This window comes from Balearica regulorum, chromosome 2 (genome assembly GCF_011004875.1).
Source record: "Balearica regulorum gibbericeps isolate bBalReg1 chromosome 2, bBalReg1.pri, whole genome shotgun sequence".
Taxonomy (NCBI): domain Eukaryota; kingdom Metazoa; phylum Chordata; class Aves; order Gruiformes; family Gruidae; genus Balearica; species Balearica regulorum.
In genome coordinates, this window is record NC_046185.1 from 101,303,881 (window position 1) to 101,319,116 (window position 15,236).

The window sequence follows — 15,236 nt, forward strand, 5'->3', positions numbered from 1 at the left end:
CTCTGGGCTTGCTCCAACAAGTCCATGTCTTTCTTGTACTGGGGATCCCAGAGCTGGACGCAGTACTCCAGGTGGGCTCTCATGAGAGCGGAGTGGAGGGGCAGAATCACCTCCCTCGACCTGCTGTCACGCCTCTTTTGATGCAGCCCAGGACACGGTTGGCTTTCTGGGCTGCAAGTGCACATTGCCGGGTTGTGTTGAGCTTCTCATCCACCAACACCCCCAAGTCCTTCTCCTCAGGGTGGCTGTCAGTTGGTTCTCTGCCCAGCCTGTAGTCGTGCTTGGGATTGCCCCGACCCATATGCAGGACCTTGCACTTGGCCTTGTTGAACTTCGTGAAGTTTGCGTGGGTGCACCTCTCAAGCCTGTCAAGGTCCCTCTGGAAGGCATCCCTTCCCTCCAGCGTGTTGACCGCACCACACAGCTTGGTGGTGTTGGCAAACTTGCTGAGGGTGCCCTCGATCCCACTGTCTGTGTTGCCGACAAAGATGTTGAACAGTGCCGGTCCCAGTACTGACCCCTGAGGAATCACTGTTCTCCACTTGGGCATCGAACCGTTGACCACAACTCTTTGAGTATGACCATCCAGCCAATTCCTTACTCACCAAGTGGTCCATCCATCGAATCCATGTCTCTCCAGTTTAGAGACAAGGATGTCATGCAGGACAGCGTCAAATGCTTTGCACAAGTCCAGGCAGATGACGTGAATTTCTCTTCCCTTATCCACCAGTGCTGTAATCCCATCATATCATAGAAGGCCACCAAATTTGTTAGGCACGATTTGCCCTTAGTGAAGCCATGTTGGCTGTCACCAGTCACCTCCTTATTTCCCATGTGCCTGAGCATAGTTTCCAGGAGGATATGCTCCATGGTCTTGCCAGGCGCAGAGATGAGACTGACCGGCCAGTAGTTCCCTGGATCTTCCTTTTTTCCCTGTTAAAAATGGGGGTTATGTTTCCCCTTTTCCAGTCAGTAGGGACTTAACCGGACTGCCAGGCCTTCTCAAATATGATGGAGAGTGGCCTGGCCACTTAATCCACCAGTTTCCTCAGGACCCACGGATGCATCTCATCAGGTCCCATGGACTTGTGCACCTTCAGGTTCCTTAGATACTCTCAAAACTTACCTTCCTCTATAGTGGGCGGTTTTTCATTCTCCCAGCCCCTGCCTTTGCAGTTTGTGACCTGGGCAGTGTGGCTTGAGCACTTACCGGTGAAGACCGAGGCAAAACAGTCATTTAGTACCTCAGCCTTCTGCATCTCCCAGGTAACCAGGTCTCCTCTGTCCTTCTGGAGAGGGCCCACATTTTCCTCAGAATTCCTTTTATTGCTGATGTACCTACAGAAGCTTTTCTTGTTGCCCTTGACATCCCTGGCCAGCTTTAATTCTGTCAGGGCTTTAGCTTTCCTAATGTGATCCCTGGCTGCTTGCAGAGTTTCTCTGTATTCCCCCAAGGCTACCTGCCCTTACTTCCACCCTCTGTAGGCTTCCTTTTTGTGTTCAAGTTTGTCCAGTAGCTCCTTGTGCATCCATGCAGGTCTCCTGGTGTTTTCACCTGACTTCCTCTTTGTTGGGATGTATTGCTCCTTAGCTTGGACGAGGTGATCCTTGAATACTAGCCAGCTGTCTTGGGCCCCTTTTCCCTCCAGGGCTTTGTCCTGTGGTACTCTACCAAGCAGATCCCTGAAGAGTCCAAAGTCTGCTCTCCTGAAATCCAGGCTAGCAAGTGTGCTGTGTGCCCTCCTTGCGCCCTCAACTCCACTATTTCGTGGTCACTGCAGTCAAGGCTGCCCTTGAGCTTCACATTCCCCACCAGCACTCCCTTTAATCCTGACCTATAAGCTCTCGGTTGGTTCCTCATCCATCCCCAGGCTGAGCTCCATGCAGTCCAGCTTGTCATTAACATGGAGGGTGACCCCCTCTCCTCGTCTCCCCTGCCTGTCCTTCCCAAAGAGCCTGTATCCTTCCATTCCAACACTCCAGTCATAGGAGCCATCCCACCACATTTCTGTGATGCCAAAGAGATCATAGCCCTGCAGGCATGCACACGTCCCTAACTGCTCTTGTTTATTCTCTATGCTACATGTGTTTGCGTAGAAGCATTTAAGTTGGGCCTCCGATGAAGCTGACTTTCTGGCTGGAATTCCTTCATGCTGCAGTTTAGGTGCTCTCCTGCTGACCTGTGATCCTTCTTCAGGCCCTGGGCATCTGTTGCTGGCACTGGTGTCAAACTGGTAGGAGTGGGATGGATTGAGGTTTCCCTCCCCTGGCAACTTTACTTTAAAGCCCTCTTCACCAGCTTGGCAAGCCTATGACTGAAGATATTCTTCTGCTTCTCTGACAGATGGACCTCATCAGCCCCCAGTAGACCAGGTTTCTCAAAGCAAGTCCTGTAGTCTAAGTAGCCAAACTCCTGGCTGCGGGGTTCAGCGCGGTCATTTGAAGGTCACCTGTGAAATGATACGATAATTTTCAGAAAGTTAATTTTTTTGGGTTTGTTTGTTTGTTTCTTAACGTAACTGCAGCATACTGAATCTCTTCTTATCCTACAACTCTTGTACCTTCTCCATTCTAAAACTCTTTTCTTGCTACTTGTGGTGGATTGACCCTGGCCAACAACTGAGCAGCCACCCAGCCTCTTGCTCACCCCTCCTCCTAGTAGGCTGGGGGAGAGAATTGGAAGAGCAAAAGCGAGAAAACTTGTGGGTTGAGATAAAGACAGTTTAAGTGAAGGGAAAAGTAGGTAAAAACCCCAAGTGATGCAAAAGCAATTGCTCACCACCTCCCACAAGCAGACTGATGCCCAACTAGTCTCAGAACAATGGCTAGTTTGGAAAGACCAAGCCCCCAGTTTTTATTGCTGAGCATGATGTCATCTGGTATGTGTTATCCTTTTGGTCAATTTGGGTCAACTCTTCTGTCCATGTTCCCTCCCAACCAGTTGTCCATCTCCAGCCTGCTTGTGGTGGGATGGAGCACAGTGGGAACCAGAAGGTTTTGGTGCTGTGCAAGCACTGTTCAACAGTAGCTAAAATGCAAGTGTGTTATCAACATTGTTTTAGTCCCAAATACAAAACACAGCACCATACGGGTTTCTGTGGAGAAAGTTAACTCTATCCCAGCCAGACCTAGTACCCACTATACTAAACATAATTGATGTTTTTCCCTACCTGTTTTGGAATTGTTAGTTTGTGTTGCTTATTTTATATTTAGAGAACTACAATTAATTGAGTCTGTTCAGTGGGCTTAAAGGGGAAGCTTGCTAATCTTTTAACTTGCCTTTTTCATTTATTTTTACTTAACAGCATTATTCCTGGTGCTCAGAAAATCTGGATTCGTACGTGGGGATGTTCTCACAATAATTCAGATGGTGAATATATGGCTGGACAGCTGGCTGCATATGGATACAAAATTACAGGTAATAATATCCAACAAGTTGCATAATTCGTTTTTTTTGGGAGTGGATGTTCAGAGCTGTCAAGCTGTCATCAACTGGTTTTAGTCGTAATTACACTTTTTTAAATCCCCCTTTGATGTCTTTCTGATTTGAAGGTGAGGAGGTAAAGTGTTTTCCTGGCGTTAAGCAGAATGATTATAAGATAAGTGCTTTCCGAATGGTTAGGATTTCTTTCCAGGTGCAGCCATCTAATAGATGTCATGTAGTGCCTTTTGTGGGCATTTTGCTTGCCAAGCTTAATTGAAAAGTTTGCATAAGAGTGGAAGGGAAAGATGTTAATTTTTGGCCAGAATCTAGCTAGTTGTCTGGTTGTAATTGGTGGAACCTGAGAGAAAGAGAGGAAGGAAGTGTGTTGTTACTTAGTGATGTGTGTGTTTGCTGCTGGAGCAGAGGTGAACTACTCCAGATGAACAATCCTTTGTTTTGGGAGGGATGATGCAGGATTGTGTCTTGCATTTTTGGCTCTTCTTAATGTACTAGTTCTACTTTCCTTCCAAATACTTTAAAACACTCCCAGTCATCTTGTTCCAACTCCCCAACCCTCAACAAAAACCCTAAACTTGTGGTTGTGCTGGCCACATTTCATCTCCTTAATGCAAAGTGTGTTGAAAGAAAAGCTGTAGAAAGCTGGAAATGTAGATTGATGTTGTGTTTCAATGGAAAATTATTATCTGAATACTTTTGTGTAGCTATGACTAGTCAAAATAAAAATTTAAATTTTATTCATTCGAGTTTTGGTCTGTCTTACGTTTAAACTTGTGTCCTGCTTGTACTGAAAGACTGCAAAGTTGTCTTTCCTGGCATTTTGCTGGGAGTGTTTTATTCCTGATTTTGCAGAATGCTTGTTTCTTTTCTTGAACATCTCGTGATACCGTTAAGCAGTTACATCTCATTTTCCTTTTTTGCAGTTGATCTTTCTGTATTTATTTAAATAGAAACTAGATACTGAATTATTCCAGTGCTGAACTATATTTTAGGGAACCCAGGTGATTCTTTAATTGGTAGTGCAACTCTGGAGTAGGTATGCTTTTTTCACAGACAAGTGGAATGCTGGTCCAAAAAGCCTTATTTGTGACAGCTGTTTGTGTAAGACTACAAATGAGTTCTCAATTTTGCCTTGTTATGGCTTTCTTAAATTTAACTTCTCTTTACCTTAGTTTTTCTAATGCATAGTGTTCCAGAAGCTACTTCTGGCTTGTCAAGATTTGGATGGCTGTCCTGTGCTTTGGGAATTTTATTGGGAGAAATGTAGGAAAGATGGAGTGCATCAAAGGAAGGAACTGCCTAGAATTTTTGATGCCTCCTCTTTTTAGGAAACTAAGTATTCGTAACTTTGGAATAGAAATAAGTCTACATGTAGAATCTGAAACTGAGAACTAAAAACTGAATAAAAGTTGCAGTAGCTAGGACAGGAAAACCTACAGAGTAGTTTTGGTAGTTGTATATTAAATTAACTGCTAGTTTCTGGTCACTGTTAAATTGATGTCTTGATTTAGTTTTTGTGTGTATGTATATACATACATAAAATCAAGCAAACAAAACCCCCAATGCTGAGGTGTGGTAGGCAGAAATTATCCAGTGTGGTTTCTTCTTTGTGAAATTAGGTAACTTCTTTTTATGCTGATCTATCTAAGGACCTCTGGAAATTGCATTTTTGTTCAACAGAACAAAAATATTGGATACAAATTCTGACTAAAGTAAATTTTTACAAATCCATCTGTTGAATATTCTTTTTTATGGACTGTTAATGAAGCTGGAACTGAGTGCAGGCATTGCAAGTATGGTAGCTGTATGTGAGAATATGGGGTGGTGAACAGGGCAGCTGCCTTTCTGATCAGTATAGTGATGCCTCTGGTGACAGGTGCGTATGAAAGTGCTGTATTACTGCTTGGATTACTGATAACGTCTCTCAAGGTTTCACTCTGGGACTGATCCGTTTAATGTCTTTAATGGACTTGGAAGACAGGATGTACTCTAGCAAGTTTGTAGACTATGCCAAATGGGGGGAAGTGGTTGATAGGTGGGAAACCAGTGCTGGGGTTCAGAGGGACCTTAATACATTAGCAAAAGGGCTAACGGAAACTGTATGACATTTAGCAAACGCAAATGCAAAATCCCAGGGTTGGTGTAACCCCAGCTAGTGATAAAGGCGGGGGCGGGCAGACTGACTAGAAAGCAGCTTTGCAGAAAAATATTTTGGGATGGAAGCAGACAGAAGTTCAACATGAATCAGCAATGTGCTCTTGTAGCAAAAAAAAAAAAAGGCAAACTGCATCCTGGGCTGTGTTAGCAAGAGTGTAGCCAGCATCTGGGAAAACTCTATGTGGTGCTTGTGAGTCAGCATTTGGAGTGCTGTGTCCAGTGATCCAGCTTGGGCCCAGTTTTGGGCTCCCCAGGAAAAGAGGGAGATTGATGTAGCAGAGTGAGTCTGGTGGAGGGCCACCAAGATAGTTAGGGAGCACATGATGTATAACGAGAGACCGGGAAGACTGGGTTTCTTAAACCTTAAGAAGAGAAGGCTCATGGAAGATCCCAGTTGCGGACAGCAATACCCGGTAGGAGGGTACAGAGAAAATGGAGTCAATCGCTTGTCAAAGGTGTGTAGTGAGACAAAAGACAACAAAGTCTTCCTCTTGACAAAGTGGCAGTTAAGATTTTAGTATCTGGTGCATAGCTTATTGCTAATGCTGTCCATCTTTCCATAGAGGAAATGCCAATATAGAAAGTTTCCTAACATTTCTCGAGTATCTCTTGTCAATCTCTTTTTAAGAATGCATGTTGTGGTTGTTTTTTTTTTTTATTTATAGTAAGTCATCTGGGAAGTTGAGATAGAATGTCAAGAAGGGATTTAATCTCTTTATGTCCTATACAGTGAAGTAGTTACTCAGTAATAGTATTGCTTAACATAATCCAAATTTCAAACATTTCTTGAAATTAATATTGTTTACACTGTGCAAAAAGTAACAGAAAAAAAAAGTTTTGCCAGAGCTGATTTCCAAATCAATGCCTCTGTTGATAGATTTTGTTTACTGTAAAACTGTTACAAACTTGAGGAAAATACAGCAATACTCACTAAGGTGAAAGATTATCTGTTGTCACAGCATCTTGGACAGCTATTACCTAAAGAAAAGTGTTTTGATTAGCCTGTTTTCTACATATTCCTAAGCTTTTGAGTCAACAACACTTATTGAAGAGATGCTGGAATAAAGTTCTGGTTCTAGGAAATAAAATGTGAAATAAAATAACTTTACTTGCAGTTCTTGTCCCGTTATAAGGGAAATGGTCAAGCACTGTTTCTAGTGTCTTCTGTCTAATTGCAAGATTGAAAAACATTAGAAGGAAGAAAAGCAGCATCAAACCAATTTTTATTGCTAACTAGAAGTTGTAACAATGCGACCTGCCTTGCAAGTTGTCTTAGCCAAAACTGAACATTGATATAATGATGTCTTTTAATTATAGAAATAAAGTTTTATGATCTCTTGCAAAAAATCTTATTCCAATACTATTCCTTATTGCTGTTTATTACATGGGTTCTACCCTGTTCTGTTCAGGAGATGCAGAAGTCTGTCTTTTTTTTTTTTTTTTTCTTTTTTCCCCTCACCTTTCATCTGTTTCAAAAATCTTCTTTCTGTACAAGCACCCTTTGTTTCTTTCAGGAGTTGCTGTATCCAAAGGTGAAAACTGAGGGCTATGTTCTACTTTTCCACAGCAAAAACTCCCTCTGTTTGGGGAGAGAGTGCAGTGTGAATTGGTAATATAGAGATACTGCAATAACACCAAAGCTGATTAAAAATCAGGAACTACATCAGCCTAAAAAAAAAAAAAAAAAGGGCAAAGGGAAACCAGCAGAAAAGCTGAACCTGTTTTTGTGTCTGCTTTTACAATGTGAAGGTGGGCTGTACTGTGAACAAATCTTGAATACCATCCCGTGGGAACACAAAGCTCCTTTGTTAGTCTGAGCAACACAGAAAATGTGTGGACCAGCTGTTCTCAGTGTAGGGCTGTACCATCCTACTTGTTCATGTTCTGAAAACAATGTAGCTGATGGTGGCTTTACTGGTTCTAAAACTGGTTATGGTTTCTTGGCAGCAGGACTTGCTGTATAGTTCAGATATGCCTGCAGACCTACAAGGATGCTCCCTTTGAGATAGACCCTGGAGGAAGAAATTCATGGTACAGACAAGTAATGCGTACTGTGAAGAAGAGGGCATGGGCGAGCTTGGAGCTCTCAAATACTGGGAGCCAGATGTTTGGGAAGGGAATTCAGTATGTGTGCCACTTAACATGGACCCGAGCGCGTATAATCAGACATAGAAGGAATTGACTTCTGAAGCAGGTAGTCATATTAGCATTTGTTGGCACCTATAGGTTTCTGTGGAATGAATGACTTTTGGCCCAGCCTTTTTTTGACGGATCAGGCAGTTGGGTATTCTTGTTATTTTGTGATAACTGCTTTTGGCTGTTCAGGTCCAAAGCATTCTCTCCTCAGTCATTGTAAAACATGCTGGAGGGGTGGGGGGAAGACATTACTAATGACTTACAAATACCTGAAGAATGAACAGTAACTTTTCCTTTTATGAAGAGTAAGCAAAAACTGTTATTAACAAACATTCAGCAAAACTAAACCAGTAACGGTTTATCTACACTACTAGCATGGAACTTTTTTCCTTCTGTAGTATAGGATTCTAGACACAAAAAGGGGTGGAATTGTTTTGTTGTGAATTCAGTGGGCTTGGCTTTGATTTAGCACATAGAAACTAGCTTATATTGTAGACCTTCAGTTTTACTTGTGCAGTTTTAGTCTAATCTTTGTTCAGGCATCCTTTTTACTCTCTCGTGCAATTTGTCTGCAAGTTTGTTGGATGGAAAGATGCTGTATTTTTCATGGATTCCTTCCTGTAGTTCTTGAAGAGCTCATTCCATTACTGTGATTATGGTATTTGTTGGTGACACTTGCCAATTTCTATTGAAGCTTAATGTATATAGTCCATGTTATATGTCTTACAAGTCTGAAATTCACTGTGCAGAGAACTTATGTATTTCTCTAAAGCAAATCTCAAATAATATTTTGAAATACTGTTAAATTGTCTGGTTCTTATTGCCTCTTCTACTTGTTAATTTTCTAAACACTTGTCAGTTTTGTTTACCAGTGGATATAGCTGAGGTATCCTTAAGACTGTCCATCTGCTGAAACAGTAAATTGGAGTAGAAAAAGGAAAAAGACAAGGAAGAATAAATTCTCTCATCTACCTAAGACCTAATGTTGAAAAGCAGACAGATGCTGTTGAAAAAGCGGATGAGGTGCTACGAACTAATACAGACTTCAGCATTCAAAGGCATTGCTTAGTGTTGTGTTGCCTAAACCATGCTTCCTTACTTTGGCCATCCTCATACAGATACAGCAAAGTGTGCTGCAGCATCCATTTTATTCATCCAAGTGGAAAATAAAGAAAATGACTAAGATTGGTTCTCAGAGCATTGGCTCTCAGTTCCTGAATTGCAATTCAGAATCTGGTGCTTTCTTTTAAGTGTTGTTTTAGAAGTACTTTTCTACCACACAATAAAATGTTAATAATTTTAGATTTTGATTTATTTTGTTGTCCTAAAGTAGAGATCTCTTGAACAGGTTACTGTATTCTATACACTTGTAAACATAAAATTAACTCTGCAGCCTGTGTAGTGGTTGATGAAGTAGTTTTACTATAGTTTCTGCTGGCTTCTGGTGTATGCTTTTAGTTGCTCAGAATCAGCAGTTGGTCTTTCCATTTTTCTCTCTCCATCCTGTTGATAATCCTTCTCTGTTGCTTCGTAAGTATCGTGTAAAACAAACGGTAGTGATTACCATGTAATTTTGGGGTGCTACGAGCCATCTCACTGTGAGATATTTTTGGTATTTTTTTTTTAACCTAAAAGACAAATCTTTATTAGCTGCTCATGAAGTGCTTGATACTTAGTCTTAACAATCAGAGAATTCAAGTTTAGTAACTTTTATATTTGTACTTTTCAAATGGTTGTGACTGCAGTGCCAATTCAGAAAAAATGATACAACTGTTTTTGGGAGGGGGCAGAGGGAGGTTTAAATACATAAAATAACCCAAACTACTTTTCTGACGTTTCTATTTTCTTTGACAACACTGCAGTCCTGAAACTGTCATTCTCTGTGAAGCAGCTGAGCAATGGAAAAAGGTGAACCGAGGTGCAAGTCTTGTTTTGTACACTTGCTGAAGAATTCCCCTGTTGTCTGTAATTTGCAGAGTCACAACCCTGTATGATTTTTGCATTGCTCGATAACCTTATACACCTGCATAACTACTTCTGCAACAGATTTCTTTTTCGGATTCAAACTGACTGATAATCTGGATGTAAAAGCTTTTGGTTGTTGATAATGAGAGAGGCAGTAAAGTAACTTATTTCTGTATCTGTTGTTAAAGCGAGATAATTGTCTTAACAGTTTCAGCAATATGGCCTCCTGCTTTCAGAAGGTTTAAGTTTCTGCTTGTCACAAATTTGCTTTGTATTTTGATTCTTGGTGCTCTGGCCTAAAAACCCTGCTCTGTCATGCACAGTTCGTGAATGCTAGGGATGTGGGTGTGGTGGTTCTTGTTATGTTTAATATTGTTCTGAAGTAATTGTTACAGTTAGACATACCAAGAACCATCTTCCAAGGAGATATCAGAGTTGTTGTTATCAGTTTAGCATCTGAAGCTTTTGTAGTGAGATGGCTAAGAGGATGAGGGGAGAGAGTGAAATGGGACATAGAGGCAAAAATGAAAGATGATATTCGTGGGATGGAACAGATGGGATTACATGAATGTAGATGATCAAGATTTCACAGTTCTTTGGGAGGAATGCAGGTATTCCCAGTACAGCCTGAAGTATCCTATGAGGCAGTGAGTGGGATGATGGGCCTGGATATTGTTGGGTTGCTTTCTTGCAGTATAGAGTTAATGTAACATCATGCTGTGACTCATCTGCAGCAGTGCATGTTCCCCAGGTCTCTGTAAACTAATGTATAATTGTAGTTTTGGCAGCTCTGTATTACTGTATTACTGCTCCTGTGTTCCTTGTAAAACTTCCTAGCATGTGTGTGGCTAGAGTTCTGTTACTTATCACCTCTGACTTGTAGCACAGTGCAAGATACATGACCTCTTTGCGGTGAGTTTTTCCTCCCTCAGCTTCCTCAGCATCAACTTATTCCCATTGGGCAACTTTCTGTTGAGTATCTAGCTTTGAGGATGTTGTCTCTGTTACAGGATAGAACTCCTCTAATTCTTAAACTGGGAAACGTTTCTCCTTTTATTGGGGAACTAGTAAGAACTAGGGTGTATTTTTCCCCTCATAATGGCTTAGTATATCACTGCCATTAGAGCTTGATCTGACATATGTGTACTGTTTTCTTTATCCCACTTAAAATCACCTATTTTACAGTCCATCTAAATTAAATTGATTTCTTCTTTCCCTTTAGTGTTTTTCTTTCACAGTCACAGAGCTGACAACTGAAAGTTGGGAGCAGGCCAGACAGCCTAAATAAATCATACCTGTACAGTATCTTCAGAGACACTTGTAGAGAGATTACATAGGTAAATTTAAGCATGAATACATGTTTAGAGTTAATTCTAAGTGGTAAAGCCATTGGCTGCGTGCTCTAGTGGTTGTGCAATAGGGTTTAGTTCTAGCAATGCTGAACTTCATATAATCCAAAAGAATGAGTTTGAAAAGGATTGAACCATGAAAGGTAAATTTCAACTTCTGGTAATGTGCATCCTTGTGTCTGGAATGTGTCCCTGTAGTAGATGGCTAAGCAATCAGTAAATGAAGCATAAATAGCAGTGATGAAGTGAGTTCAACATAGACATACAGATGATGTCAAGCTTTGCAGAGTGCTCTACTGAGGCATTAGTTTCCATATCTCATGTTTTTTGTGCTGCAGGTAATAATTTATAGAAGATTTATAAAAGCTAGTGGAAGAATAGACTAGATTTTTATAACCTGAACAGATTTTTTGACTATCTGCTCTCAGAGGTAGGAGCAAGATCATGTTTTGATCAGACTATTTGTAGGAGCATCTGAAAAAGACTTTCTTGTTACCCTAGGTAACTGGGGAATGGTGGAGGATGGCAAGTGCAGGCTCTTGCTATGCTTTGGCTACAGTTTCATTTGCTAATAAGGCTGAAGCTTAGCTGTGAGCTCCTTGTTTTTGAGAAATTGCTGATGAGGACAAAGTTCTCTGAACTTGCAGTGGTCAGCCTTTGCTGTGCAATTTTGCATTAAGATGCTTTTAACACATTTTGGGAATGCTTTTTTTTTTTTGACAGTTGCGGTGTTGGGGTGCCTGTGTATGTGTGAGCTATTGCTTGATGTTACTCTGCAGAGGCAAGGCAAGCGTAAGTGAGCTAGCTTCTGGCTTGTTGCTGATAAGAATTTCAAATGTAGCACAACTGATTTTGAATTGTGCTATGTCTCCAAATACAGAGCATTAACCTATATTGTTCTCTCTGTCAGGCCTGAGGGTGTTTTAAGAGACAAGGCTGCCATGTGATTATGGAAGCTGGCTGGAGACAGCAGAAATTCACTAAACAGATAAGAGACACAAATTGCTTTTGGTGGTTTTCCACATTGAAAGGAGCAAATAAAGTACTTTTTTATCTTTTTTTCTTGCCTAACAGAGTTGAGTGTAATTTGTTTCCTTCTTCATGGCCAACTTCGGCTATGTTCATGTAAGCCTGGTAAGTGTTTCTGTGGCTCCCAAGTGTAAAAACAGGTCCTGTCGCTGAGCAAACAAGTGAAAACAGATGTAGGTATTTTTCATCCTTCCCAGAGTCCCGTCTCATCCTTGGAGTGTATCTGCTGCTGCCTTAGATCGTCTGTGCTTTTCACTTTTTTATATTTTTTTTTAATTTTTAATTTTTTTTTAATTTTTTTTTTTTGTGATAGGGCATTGTGTCTCCCCAGGGCTGGTTGGCATGAGCAAGTTCAGACGTCCTCTTCTGATTTCTTTCTGTCAAAATGGTTTACAGCTGTACAGCAGTCACATAAAAGTCCATCAGGATATGATAATGTATGAAGTAGTTTAGACTTGTAACTTTTTCAGCGGAGGATGGTTTAAAATTCGTGTGTGTTCAGACGCTGGAGCTCAGTCCCTTTCGGGCTGGGGCTCGGTGCTGTATCGGTAGGAGCCAAGAGGTGGCAGCATTGGCCAAACAGTGCCGAGCTGGGCACTGCTGCTCCTTCCTGGTGTCGGTCGGGGCGGCACTTCACCTTTTCTCTACCGGTGAGCTGTAGTACTGATTTAATTTAGGGATACTGGATTATTATTCAAATCTGAAGTGCAGTCATATGCATTTAATTAAATCGGCTTTAATTAAAATTATTTGCTGTCGTACTGATCTTATGTCCGTTTATTTAGCAGCTTTGCTGTTGACTATTAGGAAGGTCTGTGTTTTGTACTTCTGTTTTGTCTCAGAGTTACCACTTTTTAGTTTAAATTAGGTTTTGTGTTGGAGCCATTAGCTCCCCTTCCAAGGAGTCTTATGTTATGGGTTTGGGATTCATAAAGTACCATAATTGCTAAAATCACCCCTTTCTGCTTCATGTTTGTTTGGTTTGGGCATGTTGGTTTAATTTATATAAGGACTTCTATATGAAACATTAATTGAGAATTTTGCTTATAATGATCATCACAACCCCTTGCTTATTTTCATTAAGGGATGATTTTAATTTTTTGTTCTATTTTAATAATCTTATGTACACTGTCTTAGAGTGTCTTAATATACTAAGACACTGAAACTTTTAGGGGCTGCTGAACAAATGCTATCTGTTGAAATGCATGACTACTGCATAAGTAAAACCATGAGTTTAGCTAGTAGTGTAAAGGCAGATGGTGTTCAGGTTGGACATTAGTAATTAATTATGTTACAGCTTATTAAGGCTTGCATTTCACATAGGTAGTAATGACTGTTATCAGTGCAGTGCTATCCTAAGTTTCCAAACCAAGGTTTTTCATTTGTTTAAGCAAATTCTAAATAATGTATAGGATCTGATTTAATGTTTGGGTTGGTTTTTATTGAGGGAAAGTGCCACTTGCTGTGAGTTAACATCCTAAGTTGAAATGTGGGTGAGGGCTAGCTACGTACTTAGCTTGTGAATTTTGTATGGTTAACTTGGGGTTTGTGCAAATATGGGTTTTTTTATTTGCCGTCCATATGAATTTTCTTGAGCTTATCTTCAGGAACTTCTAGGTTGTATACATTTTTCTTTTTTAGCTAATTTTTTAAATTTAGTTTTGTAAAAACTTATTGTGAGTGATGTTTGAAATAGTTGAGATGATTAAGCTGTCAAAGGGCAATCTTTCCCAGGTACATGTTGGTAGCAGTAGAGCTTTGCAGTGGGAAGTGTCAGAGTTTGTAGGGAAGGAGCTCTGAAGCAGCATTGGAGCAGACTCCCATGCTGTTTGTATCCTCCTTGTGGCAGATATGGAATAACCATTGAATCTTTGTCCTTCTGTTCTTCCCTGCGGCCTTGTTCAAGTGCCTATTTTGCAGTTAAGCAAGTTATGCACAGGCTCTTAATCTTTCACAGAAATGGAGTATTTTTTTGGTCTCTGCAACACTATAGACAGTGTCTTTCACCCTAAGAGAAGTGATAAGTTGCTTTGCATCTCAGAGATGAAGAGAAATGCCTTTATGGCATCATAAAGCTGCGTTTTTGAATGTTTCATATTGTCATAAGCTATTTTTGCAGTTCTTAGGAAATTTCAACCTCATGCTAACCAGTTTCTGTGATTTTTGTGCTCATTTCGATCACTTGGGATAGATGCTGTGACCAAACATCCTAGCCCCCATAGGGACCTTAAGTTGACTTAGCTGGGGCAGTCTTTACAACAGTCTTGCTTAGCTGGGGTACGATGTGTTTGCAGAAATGCATGTTGATGAATCTTGTGTGCGCTTCCGTGAATCCTGTAGCATTTGTGTGCTAGCAGTTGGAGTTAACACATTAAGTGTCGGGGCTGAGGAACAGGCTTCATCTGTTCAAGCAGAAGACATTAGTGTTTGTCTTGTGTGTCAAATCCCTGGCTTTGGAATTTGCTTACCGAAGGAAACTAAACAGAAACTTTGACTTGAGTGACTATAAATAGGCTTTGAGTTAATTGTGCCAAAACTTTGAATTACTGTTGATTGGTATAAGACACTGGTGTATAGAGAAGTGAGTTTTTTGGCTTGCAGTGTAATAGAAGACAGATCACTTGGCTGCTGATTTTATTAGGCATTTTGGACCCTCAGCTTTTGCTGGCTGGGCTTTAAGGTTAAAAGTGTGCTTGTTTGTAATTGATTCCCTAAGTGATAGTTGACTTTTGAAATGCTATTGTTTGTTTATGGTTTGATATTTTTCTATTTGTCTTTATCATGCTTTGAAAAATTGACTTACCTTTGGTAAATGTTAATCTTCCTTTGTGAATGTAAAAATTTAGACCATCAGATGACAGTAAATTTGAGCACTAGTATTTGTTTAACTAGAAGCTTGAGTATTATGGTTGGTAGTTATGATAGGAGAATATCAACTGAATATACTTTAGAAGCATAAAGCAAAAATAAAAAAATAAGAAGTTTAAGTCTGAGACAGTCACCTTAATATATTCTCAACAGCTCCAAATATTCTTTGTGATATTGCAGTAGAATAGAAAAAAAAAATAAAATTTTTCGTTAAAGGAGAAAAGCATCATTGTTAATCTCTTTTATTTTTTAAAAACAAAAAAACCCCTGAACTAAAAAAACCCCACAAA

At 40.4% G+C, this 15,236-nt stretch overlaps 1 protein-coding gene across 6 annotated transcripts in view; it reads left to right on the forward strand.

Moving 5' to 3' along the window:
* The window catches only part of CDKAL1 (CDKAL1 threonylcarbamoyladenosine tRNA methylthiotransferase), a 441,944-nt gene that overhangs the window by 6,047 nt on the left and 420,661 nt on the right, over nt 1-15,236 (forward strand). For all 6 annotated transcript variants that reach the window (XM_075745163.1, XM_075745164.1, XM_075745166.1 and 3 more), the window contains one exon: nt 3,306-3,418. In XM_075745163.1, the coding sequence (XP_075601278.1) occupies nt 3,306-3,418 (113 nt within the window). The remainder of the gene's footprint in view (nt 1-3,305; nt 3,419-15,236) is intronic.